This window comes from Sylvia atricapilla, chromosome 10 (genome assembly GCF_009819655.1).
Source record: "Sylvia atricapilla isolate bSylAtr1 chromosome 10, bSylAtr1.pri, whole genome shotgun sequence".
In the NCBI taxonomy this organism is placed as follows: domain Eukaryota; kingdom Metazoa; phylum Chordata; class Aves; order Passeriformes; family Sylviidae; genus Sylvia; species Sylvia atricapilla.
Genome location: NC_089149.1, coordinates 18,240,988 through 18,262,914, shown reverse-complemented (window position 1 = coordinate 18,262,914; position 21,927 = coordinate 18,240,988). Strand labels below are relative to the sequence as shown.

Below are 21,927 nucleotides of genomic sequence, written 5' to 3'. Positions count from 1 at the left end.
GAGGAGGGAGGGAAGGAGGAGGACAGGCAGGCAGGAAGGAAGGAAGGAAGGGAACGAGGCAGGAGGGCGGGTCGGCCAGCCGGCCCGAGCCGGGGCGTTGGGCAGCCCGAGGGGAGCTGTGCCTGGGGGCTCAGGGCTGCTCCCCGGGGCGCGGCGCTGGAAGGGCCCCGGGCAGCGGAACTCCCGCGGCGGGTGCGGGGTAAAGGCTGTGAGGGCTCGGCCAGCGGGGAGGAGCTGCAGCGCAGCGGGAGTAGGGAATGCCTGCCCCGGGGCAGCTCCTGTGGCTGTAGCGGGGAGCGCTTCCCGTGTACTGGCCCCGCCACTCAGAGATTAACCTACAGCCGGGCAGGTTTGGGTTGGACATCGGGAGGAATTCCTTCACGGAAGGGCTGATTAGGTATTGGAAGGGGCTGCGCAGGGCCGCGGTAGTGGGACCTCCATTCCTGGAGGTGTTTCAGGAAAGACTGGACGCGGCGCTTGGTGCTCTCCCCTGGGTGATAAGGTGGGGATCGCTCACAGGCTGGACTTGGCGGTCTCAGAGGACTTTTCCAAGCTCAGAGATTCTTGCCCTGGCGAAGGGTGGTTCGCTCCGGGCTCCTGCCGCAGGTGCCGTTCCTGCCGCTGGCAAGTGGAGCTCGCCTGTGGTATTGCTTTTGGGAGGTTATTGCTCCTTTTGTGTTCATTGTAAGCATGCTTCCAGCAACTCTTTAGAATTGCATCTTTCTGTGTTTTTAGATGCTTAGTAATCCCAGTCTTTTCTCATGGGCACTGTTCTTAAGTCCTCCTGCGTATTGTAAAGTACTCTACTGCAATTCTGCCTTGAGCTGGAATGCTAAGCCTTGTTTATTTTTAAATGTGTTGTCTTGTTTTGGGCTTCTTTTTTTGGCAAATACTTCAGTTTTCTTCACTTTCAGAAGTGACCAGCCAGTTCTCCTTGCTTCCGCTGTAGTTAATGATGGAGATTGTTTTCTCTTGTGGGTCTTTACTCAAGTGCCTGTAACTTGCGCATTACAACTTGCAAACATGAGAGGCCAAAATTTAACACTAAGTCAGCAAACCTTACGTAACATGAAACTGGCTAGAGGTGTCTGATTTTAAGGCTTTTCCCCAAAATCGGGGTTTGCCAGCAAAGTAAGCAAAGCTGGTAGGCTGTGAGGATGGTGAGGCAGAGGCCCAGAGAAGTTGTGGCTGTCCCTTCCATGGAAGTGTCCAAAGCCAGGTTGGACAGGGCTTGGAGCAGCCTGGGATAGTGAATGGTGCCCCTGCCCATGGCTAGGGTTTGGCATAAAATTACTTTAAGATCTCTTCCAACCCAAACTGTTCTGGAATTCTGTGCTGTCTTGTCTTCTCATCTCTCTGCCCACTGAAAATTGATTCTGTGTAGATGTGATTAGAATAAAAGAGGAGAGCTTCTACTGTCTACTGTCTGCTGTTGCCACCTGGAGAACTCTTGGAATGCTGTCAGCAGCTCAGGGGATCTGCTCTCCTCAGCACCCTGCCCTCAGCAGAACCACAAAGTTGTTCTGCATACTGATTGAGTTTTGTTAAGCACAAACAGGACCAAAGACAGACAAAACACTCAGAACAGGGATACGATTTTTTTCTATGTTTTTGGTTTAAAACACAGCTCCCAAGGACAGGTTTTAATCCCTGAATTGTGTTTTAAAATGCTGTAGGAGCACAATAGAAGATTCTTTGGGAAAGAGTAAATCTGTGCCTGCATTTGTGAAAGTCTCCCTTGCTGTGACCTGCTCCCCTTTTGCTGATTGCTCAATAATGCTATATTAATCTTTGAGGAAAGATGTTGGAAGGGTACATCCTCAGTACTTGGAAAGTGCGTAGATTTTGGAAACATCAGTTTGTGTCAACAGCACTGGGCGAGTTTTAACCATTTTTGTGTTAGTTGCAGTTTCATGAAGGAGACATTGAAATAAATTTTGGCTTCTTGGCTGTGGTTTCATGGCAACTTTTTATTCCACACTTTTGGCTTTAATGTAAACCCTTCTTGCTTTCACCAAGATGTGGAATTTCTTTGGGTATGCACATGTTTTTGACTTAAAAGGTGTAATTTATAGTGAAGCAATATACTGCTACTGTAAAGCTGTTCAACTTATTTTCATAATTTAAGAGGAATTTTTAAGGAGTTTGTGTTTTCTTAAAATTCCCATAGCCATATAAACAGCCCGTGTGTTCTGAGTGTGGTGGTAAACTGCATGGTCTCTTTAATGTAGTCTGCAATAGAGGCCTGGAAAATATTTTATTTATGGATGGATTCTTACTGCTACTTGCTTGTGTTTTCTCTCTGAAGTGATAAACTTCCCTGTCAGAGGTGGATCTTGGACTGGCCCCTTTGAAGCCCAAATGTTCCTGTTCCTCCACAGGCTGGTGCTCTCAGATCTACCAGTCCCTCTGTGTTGAGTTCACACAAGTGCGGGTTCTCATTGCTTCTCTCTGAATTTATTAGATCACGTGATTATATCACTGCAGTTTGGTAGTGCTGGATGATAGCACTGGGTATATTTTTCTGGTAGAAAAATCTGTTTTCCTCTATTTGGCTTGTAAGTTGATAAAGGTGCCATTGTTTTGCTCACCTGTAATTGCATGCTCCTTCTATGTTTTTTAACTTCTTTTCTTTATGGGCTTTTGCTTATCCTGCAGTTGATGGAGAAACAGCCTGGTTTGTGCATTGCCACGGGTGGCCACTGCTTTCCTGTACTTCCTTGGTACTGAAGCCACCAGGATTCAATGATGGAGGCTTTGCTGGAAGGAATGCAAAGAAATGGGCAGGGGAGGTACGTATGCAACTGTATGCAGCAGTCATTCCAAATGATTTAAGAATTAACCTTGCCTCTTACTGGAAGTAAATCCTCTGGTGTCAGTGTGCAGTGGCCTTCAGCTGCTGCAGAAGCAAAGTCACTGGGAGAGCTGGCTCTGCACTAATCCCTGCTCAGGTATTATCATCTTAATGTCAGAAATTTAGTTCTACATCCTCCTGAAAACCTTGGCCTTTTTTTTTTTTTTTTTTTTTCCCCAATTGTTGTAAACTCTTCTTACTGTCCAACATCAGGAGCAGTAGTAAATAGAATTGTGAATAAATACTTATTTTGTAACAACCTTGCAAGGTTAATGAGATGTGATTTTGTTATCTCATTTCACTGAAAACGTCTGATTATTCCCTGCTTGTGTTGAAACTGCAGAGTCCCACTCTGCTCTGAGGAATCCTTAATGCTCTGTCTCAGGTGAGAGTCTCTAGACTTTTCAACCCCCGAGAGAGACTGTAGTGACAATAACAGAACAAAATGTTTTATGTGTTAAACAACCGTGAAGCAAAAGTCGCTGATGCCATTTTCCTAGTCATCCCTGAGAATGTGACACAAATTTATTTGATACTGTATTTTCTTTAGAGAGCTGGTTGCAGAAATCAAGTGTAGAATTTGCTACATATTAGCAGATGCTATGAAGGAAATGTTCCTGCTCTGCATAATAGGTGCTAATTTTTGGTTAACTCACAGGACAGGGTGAACTTCAAATGTGACTAATTTTGGCTCCTTTAAAAAGTATTTCTTTTCCTATAGAAAAAGTGCCAAGTCGTGAAGTGTGCATATGCCCTGGGGGAACAGAGAAATTTCCATCCCTTAACCTATTGATTTCCATTTCTTTTCAGTTCTTTCCTTTGACAGGCAAATTAAAGGGGTAGAGATCATTATGGAATTTGCCACCCTCTAGGGCTATGTCTGGCAAACCTTAATATTGTCCATCTTGGCAGCTGGGAAGTTTTAGAGGAGTTACTTGAATTAACTTCAATAATTACTGCACCAAATTAGAAATCTGGGCATCACTAGGGAGCTTGTGCTCCCTGATGGATTGCGAGGGTTTGATTCTTCATTATCATGTTGTCATCCAGCCCCCTCTGCTTCAGGTTTGTCTGCATTTGTGATAAACTTCTGTTTTTGGGAACTCATAGCTTGGCTGTAAGATTCCTCTGGTGACTGAAACCTGCTATAAAATGCCACTGCCTGGAGAGCAATTAAGGCAATACAAAATATGAATTAGACATGCTTTGTTTTACTTACGTAATGCATAGTACTCAAGGCAAAGGCTGAATGCCTAAGTGTGAAGTGATGTGGTTTAGTGGGCATGGATGGTATTGGGTAAAAGGTTGGACTTGATATTGGAGGTCTTTTCTGACCATAATGATTCTGTGGTTCTCCATGTGTGCAAGCTAATTGAAGAGAGTTCAAAGCGCTGCTTGTGCAGAGTTGGTGCCTTGGTGCCAGTCGGTGTGTTCTGCTGCCTTTGTTGGTTTGGGACATGTTGGGTGGGACCTGCTTTGTGACTCCAGGCTCTCTCTCCTGCAGTGGTGGGTTCTTGACCTCCTGTGAGGCTGAGCTGCAGGAGCTGATGAAGCAGATTGACATCATGGTGGCCCACAAGAAATCTGAATGGGAGGGGCAGACACAGGCTTTGGAAGCTTGTCTGAGTGCTCGGGAGCAGGAACTTTCCTCTACCAAGGCAGCTCTGCAGGAAAAACAAAAGGAGGTACCTTTGTTTCATACTATTTTTTGGTTGGAGTCAGCAGTGTGTTTTACCTGTTAGAAACAGGAAATCAGGAATAGAATTTTTTAAGGACTTGTTAGAACAAGATGTCTGGTTCATAATTCACTCCAAGTCAATTGGATCAGCTCCCCTAGGATTGGTGGAAGTCCACATATTGAACTGTTGGAGTTGCTAGAGAGAAGCCAGAGACACTGGTTCTGGCTACAGCAGTAATGCACAGTCCAGCAACCTGCAGGCATTGGTAGAAAAAAAAATAAATTTCTACTATATAAACTGCACCAAGAAAACCATTTCATACGATGAACTACACCAAGATATTCCTGGGAAACTCTCCATGGGCTGTTTTACAGAGCTCTGGTTTTGTGGTCTTCAAATAAAAGCCTGAGGGAAGTGCAAACAAAAATTCTGTATTGGTGGAAAATTGTTAGTAAGTGAAGTTTTTGTGCAGGATGTGGACCACAGGATGCAGTTGAGCCACAGGATTTTCTTTGCAAGAATGATGATTTTTAGCACCAAAATGATGTTTCTTACCATCAAAAGTAAACATGGATTTCAAACTGAGCTGTAAAGTGTGTTTGAAGTTACTGCTGGAGCATATTCATGCTTTTGGTTTAGTCATATGAATTTTCTATGGATTTTCTTTTAATTTTAATTTGTTGACTTGAGACCACTCAGGTTGTGGATGGGGAAAAGATGGGAGAAAAAAAAAAGGGGGGGGGAGAAAAATGAGTCACAGGAGCAATTGAATCAGTGTCAGGGAAGTCTTTCCTGTGAGCTTCAAAACCCCATTTCTTTCTTTTTCTTTTCTGTTAGGGATCTCTCCTTTGTCTGAGCATAGTAAGATAATGACGTGGCAAACTTTTCTTTTGGTAGATAGCTTCAAATCATGATGCATATTTGTGAAGAATTTGATGAAAATTCTGGATAGAAATAGGCTTTTGGCACAAACCAAATATGTCAGCTTTGTCTCCAGGAGTGAAATTCAGAAACTGGCTCAAAACAAGAGGCCACAACAGAAACAGTTGTGGTCCCAGCCTACCAAAGATTTAGGCACAGCCTCCATCTATTTTGTGATGAGAGACCCAAATGAAATGTTTGTGTATCTACTGGCAATAAACCCTGCTTCTGTGGTATTTTTGTGCTTTTTATCCCTTTGGACAGGTTGGCATGTTGCGTCGTCAGGTTGAAGATGTGGAAAAATCCAAGCAGGACATGGTTAGAGAGTATGAACAACAGCTGAAGAAATTCCAGGAGGAGGTGAGTTGCAAAAGGAGAAGTTTGGTTTCTAGTTCCCAGTTGATGATGGATGAATTATTTTGTGTCGTTTTTGTTTCAGTGTTGTGGTTTTAAAACTCCTCACTCTGATAGTGTTTGTGTGTTTTCCAAAAAGAGCATTGAGCATGGGTAAAGTGACATTTTTCTGGCTCATTTGGCCTGTTTTCTGTGGTTTAGAGGAACTTGGTGACAGGCAGAGAACTGTTGTAGTAGAAATATTTTTGTATGTTGAACATCTGCAGAAGTTAACTGCAAGAATGTCCTGTGTTCACCCATCCCAGTCACCACATTGCTGGTTCTGGAGGTGCCACGGGTACAGGCAGCAGCTGTTGGCTCTTTCAGCATTTCTGAAATACAAAAAGGGTGGAGATGTAAATGGCCTGGCTTGTGTGAGATCAGGAAATAACAGTGGTATGTGGTCTCATTTTTTTGTGTCTGTTAACACTGATGACTTTAGTAGGGATTTTGTACTCTCAAGGAATATTAGTCTTAATACCCTTTATAAAAACCAAGCGTACATAGAAAATGCTGTTTGACAATAATATCAGAGCTTTCATCTCAAAGCCTCTTGCTCAGTGCAACATTATACCTGTCCTGCAGGTGGTATAACAGCATTCCATGTTTATTCCTGAACTCTTTGCCTGTCTCCACTTGCCAGTAGCAGGGAGTGAACTGACATGAGCAGCTCATAGAGCACTGACCTGTTTTCTCTGGAGGGCTGGGCCTTGTTCCTGCTCACTGTAAGCCATAAGTGAAATAAATTTGGTAGTCTCTGCTCTGATGACAGAAGGCATCTTTTCTCATTTAAAAACACCTCACTATTCCATATGACTAACAGTCTTCATTTGCTGGGTGTTCTCACTGGAATTGTGGATAAGCTGCTAAGCAAAGCTGAGGTACATTGGCAGATCAGCCTAAATTGCTAAGGCTGAAATACAGTTCTGTGTGTTGTGGCCTAAATTGCAGTTTGTTGGTATTTTACCTACACACTATTAATGCTGATGACATTGAGCTCCAATATTCCTCAGTCTTCTGTTCCTAGTACTGTTTGGGGAAATTATTTCTGTCCCTGTTTGCCACAATCTCCAGTGCAATTACAGGTACGGTGTCTAACTTACTGAGACTGTTGAAAGAATAAACCTCTTATCTCCTGATATGTTTGGCAAAAGATGTTGGTATTAGCTCTAAGCCTGAACATCTGTCTGTTTCCACTGAACACAGCAAAGTACTGAATGCATCAGGTCTTGAATCAGATTTTTTCTTTCTTCTCATGGTCCTTCTGTTCATCCATAGGCTTAGCTTTGTTCATCAATAAAACAGCAAGGATGGCTTCTCAAATTCACGTGGCTCTTTGGAAGCCTTTTGTTTAATAGTTGAGTAGGGGGGAGCTCATATGAAAAATTCTCTGCAAGTTGCAAGTGATTATTTGCACGAAGGGTCATTTAAATGTCAAGAGTTTTTTCCTCATTCCTGCTTCTGATACAACTTCAGCATCCTAGCAGCAGGCGTAGGAGTGATATTTTCTGTTGGCATTCTCCACTCATTGTGAAATACACAGTGTATCTAAGCAGAAAATGACAGTTGAAGTGGTGTTGATATTATGGGTAATGGCAAAAAATTCTCAAACCTTCCTTCTCCCACTAAGCAGGAGAGTTCCAGCTGCCACCTGAGCTGCACAAGTTATTTTGATTATACAAGAATTACCCGTGTGTGGTGTGGTGGGTGTGCTCCTGTGGGTGAGCAGATCAGCCACAGGCACTGCCAGCTCTTCCTGGGCCTGGGAACCACCTGAAGAGAGGGGGATGCTGTGCTCTTGCTGCATTGACAGCTGCATGTAACCCTCCATCTTATCAATATTTCAGTCATGCATTAATTATGGTAAGACAGAGCTTTAATTAAAGCTGCTGATGTCATGACTTCAGTGGCATCTTGCTACTCTGGTACAACTCGTGTTTTGCCGTGCTGTTGATATAAAAGGCTCATTATCCAAATGCAAGCCTTCACTTGGGAGCTGTGTGGCCTTGATGAGGGCATTGTTTGTTTGAACCACTTTGTGTGTCTTCTTTCAAAGGGCTGTGTAATTCTTGCCTTGGGGGCTTGAGAAAAGCTCTGTCTTTCACTGTATTCTGCAGTTGTCCCGGCTGAGGAGGAGCTATGAGAAGCTGCAGAAGAAAAGAACAAGAAGCAGAGGAGAAGCTAACAAGGGACAAGAGGAGGACAAGTTTGAATTGAGCCGACTGACCAGGAAGCTGGAGGTGTGTGGTGACAAAGCAAGTGCTGACCAGTTTGTATGTATTAACTGCCTTACTGGGCTTCACTGGTGACTGAACAGTCCACTAGGAAGTGCACTATGAGTCCTGCTTAAGGAGCACTGCCCGTCCACTCCCTGTGTGCAGCTCTTCTCAACTGCATGTACAATAAAGGCAGTTCATGTGTTGGGGCCTCTGACTGCACAGCATAAGCCTTAATGCTGTTCTTACCCTTAGACTAAATAAGAGGAAGAAGGTGCTGGGAGGGTAACTAATTATGTGAATGGAGTGAATTCCAGTGTGGGGAGGTTTTATTCTCACTTCTTTGAGGAGGAGGGAGCTACATGTCAAATTCTTCTCAACCCTGTCTCATCTTCTAATCTTTCTGCTGTGCTGAGCTTAACCCCACTCAGTTTTCTCCTCCTGAGAGAAGTGGTAACAGCACACATCTGACTGATGTAGTGCCCCATTTCTGGGGCAGAGATTAGCAGTAAAATTCTGTATTTAATTCTTATCATCTTGGTGATTTCAATAGCAGCATGTTTTGGAAACTACAGCCAGTCTGAATTGTTAAACCCCTGACAGCAAACCCATGAAACAAGCCACAAAATGTGTTGGCACTTAACATTTGCAAGCAGCTTTACCTCTGGAGGGGAAGCAATGCAGTGAGCACGGTGTGTGGGGGCTCTGCCACTGCTGAGCTGCTCCATCAGGTGACTGGCTAATGGTTTCCCTGCTGGGGGAAAGGTGTGAGGATACAGTGGGGAGAGAAGGAAAACATGGATGTGAACTGGGTGGGGGGTGTACTGCTCCAAGCCGCCCCTGCTGTCCTTGCAGGAGTTCCGTCAGAAATCACTTGACTGGGAGAAGCAGCGCCTGCAGTACCAGCAGCAGGTGGCATCGCTGGAGGCACAGCGCAAGGCTCTGGCAGAGCACTCCGAGCTCGTGCAGGTACAGTTAACATGTGCTGGAAGTTTCTGCTTTGTTTGTGGGAGGGAGAGGCTAATGAAATGTCTCAGATTGCCATTGAAGTGACTTTTAATGTTCCGGTGGAATATTATTGCTTGTACGAGTGCTGTATGGAAAAAAGGTTTGGAGTCTGTCATCAGAGCTTAGACAAACCTTGTGCGGCTCTCCCTGCCATTGCTCTGGTCAGCAGAGAAGACAGTAGGATGCAGATTTCTCTGGGAGGCAGAGACCACAGCATATGGTGGTGGCCTCATATGAGGCAGAGACCACAGACACTTTAAGATATGTTACATCATGTTGTCTAGTTGAAAGCTGTGTACCTGCCAGCAGCTAATATGTACCTCATGGGCCCAGCTCAGAGGGTACTGTTGGAAAACAGTTCCTCTACAGCAGGGACTTCTATAAAATACTGAAGTGACAGCAGTTTTTAGCTCCCCACCCCTTTTTAGGTCTCTCAAAGGCATGAAGTAGTGGGGCTGCTGTTCCGCAAAGCTGATGGCTCAGTGAATTAGTGGTGCTGCGTCAGAGTGAGATGAATTGACCTAGAGCACAGCTGTGAAGTCACACAGACACAATCACAGCAGACACTGATAAGAAGCTCTTGCTGGGGACTTTGCACTTAATGGGCTCCTGAGTTGCTCTTGAGTGGAAACCCCTGCGAGGAGGGAGACTGTGATGACAGGATTGAAGCTGGCTCTGACAGGGGCTTTGTGAGAGGCTGACACCAGGAGATCTACAAATACAGAGAGAGTCCTTGAGCAGAAGGTCTTGCTGCTCTGCTGTCGGTGTGTCGTTGATAGCTCAATTGTTTGGGAACAGATGTGTCCTTGGAGCGCAGGCTGGGACACTGGGGCACAGAGGAACTTGTCTTACTGTGCAGCAGAAAACCAGGAGGTTGGGGAGGTTTTCCTGAAGTGGCATAGGTGCCTCAGGTGCACAGACTGCCTGAATCCTCTATTGCTTTTAAAAGCCCAGCATGGAAGTTCTAAATTTTTTGCTTTGGCTGTTTTTCTGTACATTTTATGTGCTTAGTTGTCTTTCTAGCACAAGGTCAAGCTGAGATCCATGACCATGGAGTACTTCCCCTCTCTCTCCTTTCATTTGGCTTCCCCTCATCTCTTCCAGAGCAGCTTAAGGAAGCCTGGAATTCTTCCCCAGTACAGACCACCCAAAGCAGCCTTTAAAGTCAACCTTTCCTAAAAACCTGGAATTCTCTACTGGCCTGGATGTTGTGTGGCTGGAAATAAGAGACAGCTTAAATGTTTTCTTAATGCAGAAATAAATACTCAGGTAGTCTGTTACTCTGGCTTCTTGGGTGAAGAAAGGCTGTGCTTTAAACTCTTGGCTCTCTTGATTACGTTTTCTATCATGACTATTTAAATAATAATAAAAAGCTCTAATCAAAACTATACCATAGCCTTGCAAATGAGCAGTTCTCACAGTTTGTGTAAATCAAGGCATGTGGTGATTCTGAAGCTGGCAGGCATTGCTGCTCTTTGAAAGGAGTATAGGACTGCTCAAATATTTTGCTTCAGCCTTTAAAAATTCAGTGATTGTATACAAAAAGGGAATATATGAAGTGAATGTTCCTAGAAGTTTATGTGAGAGCTGGCTTGTTAAATTTCACCAGCAAGCTGTGTGGAGAGAAATGCTATGGAATAAAGTATTGTGCCTATAAATTATAGAGCACGTATTGTCTGCTACTTGTACATTCCTTGTAACTTTTTTGTCTGCCATTAAAACACTGAAAAATTCAAAGTGAGCATTCCCCTAAGCAGCTGGAACCAGGTATTTACTGCAGAGAGCAAAGCAAATTGGCTGTTACACCTGGTTTGTTTTGGGGCTGTTTGGTGGTTGTGGGTTTGCAATTGTGCACCCAGAGCTGCTTTCTGTCCTGGTATGGAGTTAATGGTTGGGTTATCTCTGCCCTCTTTGGTTTACAAACTTTCTTACCTGCAGCCATTAGTCCTGGTCTAGTCTTGGACACATGAGCAAAAAATAGCAGGAGGCTTTGTTCTTAGACAAATCGCACTCAGGCAGCTGGAGTAATCTGAGATTCTCATTTTCCATGTTCTCTTTGAACTGCTTTTGGAATCAAAGGTCCCCCTCCTTTTTCATTTTGTTTTTTACTTATTCTGTTTGCCTTCGGAAGTTTTATCCATCATGTAACCTGGAACAATACTCACCCTAATTCCCTGGAAGGTATTGTTGCTTACTCTGAGAACGTGGCTCATTACGCCACGAAATCAGTAGTTGTGTTGAATTTAGCTTTGGTACAACTTCTGTGGTTTTGCAATTTAGCTTTAATGCAGATGATTGCTGTTGGCAGACCCAGCTGGCCAACAGGAAGCAGATCCTGGACTCGGTGGAGCTGGCGAGCCGCTCGGAAATCCAGCACTTAACCAGCAGGCTGGAGAGGGCCAACGACACCATCTGTGCCAATGAGCTGGAGGTGGAGAGGCTCAGCATGAGGGTGGATGACCTGAGTGAGGACAATCGCATGATTCTGGAGGATCAGCAGAGAGTGCAAGAAGAATTGAGGCAGTCCAAGAAAATGTTAGAGGTCAGTGGAGGAACCCTTAAGAAATAAGGTCTAAAGCAGTGCTGGTGAGAAGGGAAAGCTTTTCATCCTGGACTTTTTGTCTCTTTTTAGAGCCTTTGTAAAGTTCTTGATTGGCATAAAAATTGACTTTGTCTCCATGTGCTGCTCTGCAGTATTTCCAAGGGTCCTAAAATATCTGATCAGCCTCTCATCACGTTGCAACTAACTGGTTTGGTCCATCTCGCAGCAGTCCTTCCTTCTGCCTCCCATGCAGGTGCTGCAGGATGAGAAGATGGAACTGAGAGCCACCTTGCAGTCTCAAGAAGATTTCATTGACAGTTCCAAGCTGCACCAGGAACAGTTACAGAAAGAGCTGGCCAGGATGACTGAAACTCTTCACACAAAAGAATGCCTCATCAGGTAGCATCTGTGCCTTGCTGGTACTTTGGCTCTTTAACCCAGATCTGTGTCCCAGGTTCTCTCACCGAGGACAGTAGCAGCATTTTCATGCAGCTGGATTTGTATTGATTGTATTTAACATACTGCACTGCAGTTTCTCAAAAGCGCTGTGCTGCCTTGCAGTATTTTTCAATTTGCATTGCTTTTGGAATTAGCAGATAATCAGTAAAGAGCGTGGAAGGAATCCACTTCCCTCAGCTGGATTTCTGGAGGCAGTGCAGGGCTTTTGAGGGTGTTTCTCCCAGGCATTTTCAGCCAAGGGCTGGAGGCCTTTCAGGGTTTGATAACATGCTTATTAACTGAGGTGAAAGTTCCACTGATTGGGGCTTGATGAGATAACTACATCTGTGACAAAATCCTCTTGGCTTTCGCCTTCTGCCCTGGCAATGTGCAGAGGCTGTTGGGTTCTGGTGGCTGTGTCACAAGGTTTGGGTGTTGGTCACCTACCTGTTGGCAGGAAGGCCAACATCAAAATGAAACGTAGTCTTTTTCAATCAGCCGTAACTCAAGCAGGGGCTGTCATCCAGCTGCTGTGTTTGTTTACTCACACTGCACACAGCAGTCACCTGCTTTTAGGCGCTGTGTATTTTTCAGAGAATTCCAAGATAACAGTAGTTCTGTTCTCTGTGCCAGTGACCTCAGACATGATGTTTCTGTGCTGAGATTACAGCTGCTGTTTCTGTGTAGGGCCTTGGAGGAGCGGTTGCAAGGGAAGCTCTTGTCCTCTGCAGGGCTGGAGCTGGAGCAGGTGCTGCTGCAGCTGGATGTTGCCCAGAAGAAGGAACAGCACTTGCAGTCAGAGGTGACTCGTCTTGAGAACAGGTAGCCCACTGCTTGCTCCGTCTGGAAGTGCAGTTAGTCTTGAGGAGAATAATACAACACCTAATTGTGTTCATCAAGTTAACTGGTGATTTTTGTGGCCTTGTTTTAAATATCAAAGGGCTAAAGAAATCAAGTGCTGTTCATTTTGCAGTGCAATAGTGACTGCTTTGGTAGTTGGTTGGCTGCCTTTTGCTGCACATTGTGGGTGTTCCCAGTTCCAGCTTGCTTAGTCTGTGCAGCTTCACTCATAATAGGCAAAAGAGTCTTTGGTAGGCAGCTGATAAGAACCAGACCTTCCTGTGAAGTGAGGATTATAAACAAATCTATCCAGAGAGATTGTGGCTATCCCCATCTCTAGAGGTGTTCAAGACCAGGCTGGGTGGGGATTGAAGCAGCACCCTGGTCTAGTTGAAGGTGTCCCTGCCCATGGCAGGGAGTGGAATGAGTTGAGCTTTAGGGTCCTTCCCAACCCGAAACATTTTGTGATTCTGTGATTCCAAGTTTGTGGTTCTCAGACTTGTGTTTACATAGAAATTTTGTAATCTCAGTTTGTAAAGAGTTTGTAAAGAAGCAATCAAGAAACAGCTGTTATCTGTTAGATGGGTTTCCTGATCTCTTGTGAAATGATTTTGGAAAACAAACCTAAAGGTTGGTAAGGAACTTGTAGGGTGAATTCAGTTTCTGTTGTAATGGACATAAAAGACTGCCTGGAAGATCAAAGTGTCTCTGACCATTTCCTCCTCCTTGGGTTATTCTAATCTATACTTTTTGGATTTGGCACCCAGCCTGGTGTCTTCAAATGCCAGGTGTGTGCAGCTGAGCGAGGAGCTGGGTGAGAATATCAAAGAGCTGCAGTCCCTGGAAGAAGACCAGACTGAGTCAAGGGCAGAGATTAAAAAGGTAATGTAGCTTTGCTCCTGGGGAGTGGGATGGCACTGGTGGAGTGGGCTGATCCCTGTCTGCCACGTGCCTCAGCAGTGAGACCAGGGCAGGGCTGCTGTGCAGGCAGGGGTCTGCTGGAGGTAAGGAGCACACCTGGCAGAGAAAGGGTTGAGAGGACACATGTTTGGCTTTGTGAGCATCTCCTGGCCTCTCCCAGTACTTCTGTACATTGTGGAGTTACTTCAATTACTGCTGGAGGGGCAAATATGCAAAGATATTAAGGTCTGGAATCCTGAGTTTAAGCCTAATAGAGGCTCCCAACAGGATGAAGAGCAGAGAAGGAGTGAGTTTGCTGTAACATGTCCTGTCACACTTGAGGTAGGATTTCAAATGTGTCCTGGTCCCTGTGTGAATAAGGGAGTGTGTTTCAGGTTTGATAGCTGGACATGAGGGCAGGGACTGGGAGGAATGGAGCAGCTCACCTGCCATGAGGGGCTCCCTCCACAGCTCTGAGCACCAAAGGAGGGCAAGCCCTCCACAATGGTCTGCATCAGCTCACGTGAGAGCTTTCACTAGGAGCCTTCACGAGAGTGGAAGCCTCATTGAACCTGAGTGAAAGACCTCACTTGTGTGGAAATCTTTCATCCTTTATTCTGAACATACAGAGGTGCAGATCCTGCCAAAGATGTGTGCTTGGTTACACATCTAAACAGCCACACAGTAAATGAATCTCCCACAGGCTGCTGGGGAAGAGGGAGAGATTTATGAAGGCTGTTTCTGTTTTATATACTTGGGAGGCATTGAGGTGACATAGAGATAAATCACTGTATGTACAGTATTTACATGGGTAGGCAGAGATCATCTGGTTCAATTTTCTAAAATGCTCGTAATTCTCAGAAAAATCCTGGGTGTTTGGGTGGTTAATATTTCTGACTAATGGAATGGAGTCCTGGGGAAGGAATCATGCTGCTGTTGTTCTGTCGTGCCACTGAATAAAAATACACAGTGTGCCTACCAATATATTGTATGTGGTGCAGGTCTACAACCTCAAAAAGCATTGAATAAACCAAGATAAAGTACGGAAAAAGATGTCCAAAAGGATGGAGTGGTTTTTATACAAGGAACAGCTGAGTGGAATAGGACTTACCAAACTGGAAAAAAGATAAATGAGATTGAATGGACTAAAAATAAAATCATGCCTGTCATGTGGAAAGTAAATAGGGAATGATTATTCTCTCATAATGCAAGGACTAGTGGTCATCACACAGAGTTATGAAAACAAAGAGATGTATTTTTACCCTGTGCATAGCTGGCTGGTGGAAGTTTGCCATGGGAAGCTTTAGTTGCTGCAAGCTAACATTGATTCAACTGTAATATCGATTCAAAAGACTTAGGGCAAATTAATTCCTGGAAGAAAAATCCAGCTCAAGCTATTTAAAGTTACCATCTTTAAATGGTATCTTCAAATACCTCAGGAAGGCAGAGTGGCAAATTGCAGGGTTACATTTTCCAAGAGTTACTGTGCCTTCTCCACTCATGGTGAACCTTTGGCTCTCTGGTTTTGGCTCCAGTGGCTGAATGATGAGCTGAAGAGGCTGTTGTTTTCTTAAATTGTGGGTCTTCTCAAGTACTTCATAGCATAAAACTTCTTTCCAGTTGGCAGTGTGTAGTGTGGGAGAGAATTGGGATGAAGTGGCTTTCAGTCAGGAAGGACAAGCATATGCAGAGGGCTTGTTGCATAGAGCTTTTTTTGTTTTCCAGACTGAGATTTCACATTACCATGTGCAATATTTTCAGGTTTTTTGCTGAAACGTGTTTTAAAAGCTCATGGGTGGTGTGTGCATGTCTTCCTCCAGCTGAAAGGCCAGCTCTCTCAGGCTGAACAAATGCACAGCAGTGAGCTAGAAGGGATGAAAAGGGAGATCTCCAGGCTGACCCAGGAGCTGCACCAGCGGGACATCACCATTGCATCGGCGAGTGGTTCCACCTCAGACCTGGAACAGCAGCTCAGAGCAGAGATTGAAAGAGCAGAGAGGAAAGCAGTGGAGCACAGGGTAAAAAAGACACAAGACTCTTATACTGTTTGTTTAAGAGATCTGAAGGCTTGGAGCATCATCCTGGTTTTTAGCTACATTAGTAGTTTCCTTCTCTCTTTAGCCTCTGTATAAAAACTGAGACCTTCTGAAGGAATCTTCTAATGATGATGTTCACTGAATCTATCTGGCTGCTTCTTTTCAAACCAGCAGCTCACAGTCCCACAGAATTCCTTAGGATCACTCATGCTACCTAGGCCAGGATGGATAACATCTTTGAAAACTCTGCATGATTATTTTTGTAGTCTTCCCTGTAGGGTCCCAGTACAACTAGCAGCCCAAACCTTGCTTAGTACTTGAGTTTAAAGGTGGAGAATGCTTGGAGAGTGTTGTGAGGATGCATTGTGTTCTTTTTCTGAGCTTGTTGTTTTGCCTCTGTCTCCTCAGGTAATTCTGGTCCAGCTGGAAACCTTGAAGCTGGAAAACCGTCATCTCTCAGAGATTCTGGAAAAAACAGAGTATGGTAAGCTGAAGGTATGCACTGAGAACCAGGAGCTGGGAAGGGGCTGGCCTTGTGCTCCAACCTGAGAATAGTCAGGGTCTTTGCCCAGGCCTCTCAAAATGGGAGATAGAGCTCAGTGAACTTAAAATCCAAGCAAAAGAGGAAGTTTGAGAGGAAATAAGGTGCAGAAATATCAAGCATTTGTTCAGTCAGAGAGTGGTGAAGAGAACTTCAGAAGTAGCCATTATTTCCATGGGCTTTGGCCCATGTTTTTTAGCACATGTTATTACACTTCCATTTTAAGCCACTTTACCTCAAACCTTTGATTCTCAGCCTGTGACATCCTTTTTACCTGTCCTGGGTCTGTAACTGCTCTGGCCCTTGATATACTTGGGATGAGAGCATGTTCTCTCCTGGTGTAGCAGGGCTCTCCTTTGCTCTCTGTGAGTGGGATATGGACTGGATGTGCTGGGACACTGTTCCTGGAAAGGGCCCTGTGGTGGGGTCCTGCAGCTGAACAAAACCTCCAAAACTCTCGAGGCAAGGGGAGATGAGGAGCCTGCATAGGAGAGCTACAGCCTTGGCAGAAATAACGTGTTGGCTCATTTTGTGAAGGAAGAAGTGGCTGGTTTGCTATTCTGTCTCAACTTGAGAATGGGTGCTTCCCAGGAGGCAAAGGCTGGATTCAGACAGCTGACAACCTCATGAGAGTATGTCAGAGCTTTTATGCTGTTAGATCTGTGGGAAGGAAATGCTTAGCTCTTAGTATTAATTTGGGGTGATTGTCAAATGTGCCAAGTTCCTGGGAAAGTGCTAAACAGAAGCTTAAGGCTGGTGAGATGGGTTAAAAACAGAGCTTTGTTTGATTTGAAAGTGTAGTAACCTTAGGCCCATTACTTTCTGCTTGAAAAGTGCTTGATGGCTTTTACCTGTGTGAGTTCCCAAAAATGTGGTAGCAGTGTGCAAAGCAGGAAATCTGCCTTAAAAAAAAAGCCACAGCCCCAAGGCACAGGAACTGGATCTTTACCTGGCAGTCCTAATGCACATTCAGAAAGACCTTAGATACAGAGGTTATGAGAATGAATTAAGCATCTAAGTTTAATAGAATTGGCAAAAAGCAAGCAGGAATGTCACAGGAGTAGAAGCAGTGGAAGTTGTATCCACCTGGCCTAGTAAAAAGAAGATGATGGAAAGAAGCAAGTTCAGAGTTTGGGAAAGGCCAGAGGCAGGTCCATGTTTTCCTGTTTTAAAAGGAGTCCAGTGGTGAGGAGAGACTGACCTTCCCAGGCAGATCATAAGATCAGCACATTGAGTCTGGATGCAAGCCCGATAAGGCATATATATATATATATATATATAATTAATTTTCTCCTAAGAAAGTCTTAAAGGTTTTGCTGGTCAAAATGAGGTTAGGGGATATGCCTTAAGGAATCTCTTGCTGGCCTTTGCTCTGGATGTGACTGTGGTGTGTGACTTCTGACCTCCTTTGTCTGTTAGGGGGACGATGGCACCCTGAGGGCACTCAGGGAGGACTATGCTGTTGAACTCCAGAAATTAATATCTGAGAACCAGCAGCTGCGGAAGGACCTCACAGAGACCAGGGCAAAACTGGGGGTCACTGCACAGGGGCAAGGCAAAGAGGCCAGGGATGAACAGCACAGGTGAGTGACTCCAGGGAAGCTGCTTCCTCAGGGTGAAGGAGAGCAGAAGGTGTGGGGAAGTGTGGGGTTTAATGGCATGCTGTGTCTCTCTCAAGGACTATTTGGGAATCTGCCTTTATGCCGTGAGCAGTGCAGTAGCTTTGAGTCCCAGCTGGTTTGTGTTCTGCAAAGCGAGCAGTGTTTCTTTTGTCTGCCTTTGCCTCTCTCTGGAGCAGCAGTCTGTGCTGGTTTTGGTGACAGGATTAGATGTGGCCCAGGCAGCTGCACTCCTTTCTGTTACTGTGCTGGGATGTGTAGGCTGTGATTTTCGATATCTACAGTAGCAGAAGAGAGCAAGAATTCCACAGGGACTGGATGTGTGTCTGGAAGTGCTATGGAAACAAGTTTGGATTGCCAGGGCTGTTAGTAACATCTATGTTAGTTGTTGCCTCTGCGTGAGTTTTTGTTGGAGTTCACCTGCTAAGAGACAAACTGAGTTCTGTGCTCAAACCTCCTTTCCAGGGCAGCTCGGGAAGCGCAGCACGAGCAGGATGAACACACAGGGGGGACAATTCTCCAGCCTGACAGTCCTGCTCAGCACCATCACAGGGACTCCCAGAAGTGTGGAGCTGCTGAAACAGGAACTGTGACCCCCGAGATGGGTGAGGCACCCTCCCAGAGCAGCAGCAAGAACTGCAAGGAATCACATGCCCAGCTGGCAGCAGAGTCTGTGCTCCATATGGTGGATGAAAACAAAGATTTTGCAGATGAAGCATCTAAGCAGCCTGCTTCAAATCATCACAGAGAATCTGTATTTTTGGTAAGCAGTTGTAATGGAGCTAGTTGCTGCTCAGCAGCTGAAAAATAGAGCTGGGTTCTCATCTGGCAAGAGGAGATAGGTCACACATTACAAATCCTAACTTCATGTTGTATGTGATCCTGTAAGTAAATCGAATGTTGAACAGGGAAGGAAAGCCACTGCTGGATAGTTAAAACTTGACCAGGGGGATCAATGTGGTGGCTCTTCAGAACTCCTTGGAGAAGAGCTCTGTGTTTGTGGGCTTGCTAAGTTAATTCCATGAGCTCATGTTTCTGTCTCTGCTGGTGCTGTACTTCGGTGTGTCCCAGGACCTGCTCATGTCCCCTCAGAATCCTGCTTCAGCTTTCGGCTTGGGTCTATAGTAGAGACTCAGAGTGGATGTGGAGTACTGAATGTGTCAGTATTTCACAGTCTCTGGGTGACTCGTTGCTGCACATCTGTAAAGCATAGGGTTAGTTTTACCCCTTTTCAAAGGGGCTGCAGCAGTCAGCACAGTGAACTTAAAGCTGCTTATGCTTGCTGATGACAAAGCCTGAAATCTCTGCTTCATTGCACAAGGGGAGCCTGCTCTTTTCCCCAGTTGCTGATTGTACTTTTTTCATAGGGAGCAGTGTTAGCACTTTCTCTGTCCTACCTCAGCTCAGTTGCTGAAGCACTTGACCAAGATACAGAAAATTTGCACTGAATCACTTCTTCCTGTCATGTTTAGGGAGGGAGAATGCTGAGCACTGGTCCTTGCTCCAGACATGTTACCCCAGCAGTGTTCAGAGCAGTTTCTCCTGTTTGTGTGTTGGTAGCAGTGAAAACTATTAAACTATTAACTGTCTTTTTGTGGGAGTCCAGAGAAGAGGTTCTAAGGCTAGTGGACAGATAAATGGAGGCTTGTCAGGTTTGTAGATCTTGATGAAGTTTACTACCAAGAATAGGTCTTGATTTTTCAAGACTAAAGTAGCTGGTGCACTTACCCAGAACCCCCTGGGAACTTAGGGAAATGCAGTATTGTAAATGGAAACTTCAGGTTGCAAGATTGGACCTAGAGTGTGAACAGTTCCACTTCAGGGTCTGAGATGTTCTAAATCTTGATGTTTAATAGAAGAGAAAGGGCTACTTTTTATTCTGAGAGGTAGAAATAATGTTTCTAAGGAAGTGCAGATATTTCTCCTGATGTTGACTGGATCTCCCTGTTCATGATCAGGCTCCAGTGTCTTTTATCAATTCCTTTAGCACTAAGAGAGGAGAACTTCCATCAGTAGGCAGTAGTGGGGCAGGAGAGATTTGCTTGTTGTCTGTAGCCTTTTCTGTTTCCTTTTGTTCCTGGCTGTTGATAAGACCTGAAAACCACTAGACTCCAGGATTTGGAAATAACCAGTTATTTTCTCTTGCCAAGACACTGAGACAACTTGTCTGTAATGGAAAGCAGCCCCTTAGTAACCTTAATATTTCACGTGCCAGCCCCTGTGCACGAGGCTTCTCTTCATCAACTTGTACATTAAGCCTGGTTTACAGTGTTGTTTTTGTAAGTTAATAACTTGTGGGTAAGTGATGTGAGGAGCAGGAATAGTTCTTGACTGTAAAGGAAAGAATCTGGAGTAGTTTGTTGACCGTTGCTGGCTGGACTGAAGTGCCATTTCATGAGCTGCAATGGGAGTTTGGCCTGTACTTGCCTGTGGGATTGTACCAGGAGCCCATTGCTCTGGAGGAGAAGAGGAGGTATATGAAGGAAAGCAGAGATATTCCCAGTGTGGGATAGCTGGTAAAATAATTACCAGTCTGGCAGTGCTTTCCCTTCCCTGGACCCAGACTCTGAGGTGCTTCCACTCACTGGGATTTTTATGGAGACAAGGAGCAGGGTGTAGACTTTGAGTTGCACTAACAGCCAGGGCAAACTCCTTGGTATTCTGTAGTGACCTTCTCTAGCCCTGATTTTTTAGTAGTGATTTTTTGGCAGTGTTGGCTTGGTGCAGCAATTGCTGGCTGGAGGCTGTTGGGAGGGACATGTGATACAAGTGTGAGACCTGAGTGCTTGGTCTGCCCACTAAGATGGAAATGAGCCCTCTAAGAACATGTTCAGTTGTGTGGTTTCCAGATCAGTGGTATTTCTGGCCAAAACTTGGAATGAAGGAATGCTTGTTAATCCCTTTGTTTCCCTTTAGTGCCCCTTGCCTACAGCTTCTGTCGGATCCATTGCTGCACGATACCTGGAAGATGAAGAAGTGAGATCCCAGCACATCCTGGAGTGCCTAAATGCTCACATTGAGGAACTGAAAAAAGAGAGTGCAAAGATAGTGAGACGATTTGAACACCAGGAATAGTATTTCTTGTGGAATTGGAATGCTGGTTTCCTTATGTGGTTCCAAACTGTGATTGGGAAGGTGCCTATATCCACTTGAGACTGGAGCTTGAGGGAGAGGCCAAGTGTCCCACTTGGAGCTGAACCAGCAGGATGGGAGTTGAGGAAAAGGAGCTCCTGTCTACATGCTTGCTCTGAAGAGGGGTGTTACACACAAACATTTTAGTCAGCTTGCCATAGGTCAGAGACCTGCATCAGAGCTATGTGGTCACTCACAAATATTATGGTGTTTTTTAAAAGCAAACCATTTGCTAGTTTTTATGTAAAGTACTTAAAGTATATTTTATATGTGTAAACACATCGAAATAAATCAGAATGGCAAACACATCTTTTTTTGTTTATACAAATACACGAAGTGACTCTTGTGGCTTACCTTCCCTTCTCATCAGGAGCTTGGATCAACACTTTTTCCATCCCAGCATAGCTATGTTCTTCAATGAATAAGGGATAAAATTCATCTTTCCTTTAGACTATCTGCATTTTTTCCAGTTAATTTGCCCTTAGTGAAATTACTTAATATTTCCTGGTTCTTGCAGCTTCTGCCTTTTACAATTTGTGTGGTATCTGGTGTCTTTATATTGCTGTACAAGATGCTTGAAGTACTGCAGAATAGCTGAGGAATGAGTTCTGGATGTGGTCATGGCTCTTGGAAAAGAGAAATGGGTATGAGAAATGACACTGAATGGGAGGAGAACCCACAAGCAGGTGAGGTTCATCCACATGTCATTGCAGCTGCCATGTGAGCTGGTGCCAGCCTGGGTTGAATCTGGACTGTCCAGTGGAACTGATGCATCAAAATACATCTGTGACCTTCTTTGGGGAAAATA

The 21,927-nt window shown here is 44.9% G+C and overlaps 1 protein-coding gene across 3 annotated transcripts; it reads left to right on the top strand.

Annotated features, from left to right (window-relative positions):
* Positions 1 to 41: 41 nt before the first annotated feature.
* Positions 42 to 21,425, top strand: CEP63 (centrosomal protein 63). Of its 3 annotated transcripts, none has more exons than XM_066326166.1 (15): positions 42 to 199; positions 2,659 to 2,792; positions 4,359 to 4,539; positions 5,719 to 5,814; positions 7,965 to 8,087; positions 8,919 to 9,032; positions 11,380 to 11,613; positions 11,867 to 12,012; positions 12,739 to 12,873; positions 13,659 to 13,773; positions 15,612 to 15,809; positions 16,236 to 16,322; positions 17,788 to 17,951; positions 18,453 to 18,750; positions 20,904 to 21,425. In XM_066326166.1, exons 2-15 carry the CDS (start codon positions 2,746 to 2,748, stop codon positions 21,060 to 21,062), a joined length of 2,097 nt encoding a protein of 698 aa, XP_066182263.1. In that variant the 5' UTR covers positions 42 to 199; positions 2,659 to 2,745; the 3' UTR covers positions 21,063 to 21,425. The 3 variants fall into 3 exon arrangements, with proteins under 3 accessions (XP_066182263.1, XP_066182265.1, XP_066182264.1); XM_066326167.1 differs by lacking the exon at positions 42 to 199 and adding an exon at positions 231 to 397; XM_066326168.1 differs by lacking the exon at positions 8,919 to 9,032.
* The last annotated feature ends 502 nt before the right edge of the window (positions 21,426 to 21,927 follow it).

Excerpts from the sequence above, each read along its gene's own strand:
- CEP63 (XM_066326166.1), top strand. The coding sequence starts at position 2,746 with ATGATGGAGGCTTTGCTGGAAGGAATGCAAAGAAATGGGCAGGGGAG. Across the intron at positions 12,874-13,658 it reads GTGACTCGTCTTGAGAACAG|CCTGGTGTCTTCAAATGCCA; the intron begins GTAGCCCACTGC and ends TTTGGCACCCAG. Across the intron at positions 15,810-16,235 it reads GGAAAGCAGTGGAGCACAGG|GTAATTCTGGTCCAGCTGGA; the intron begins GTAAAAAAGACA and ends CTGTCTCCTCAG.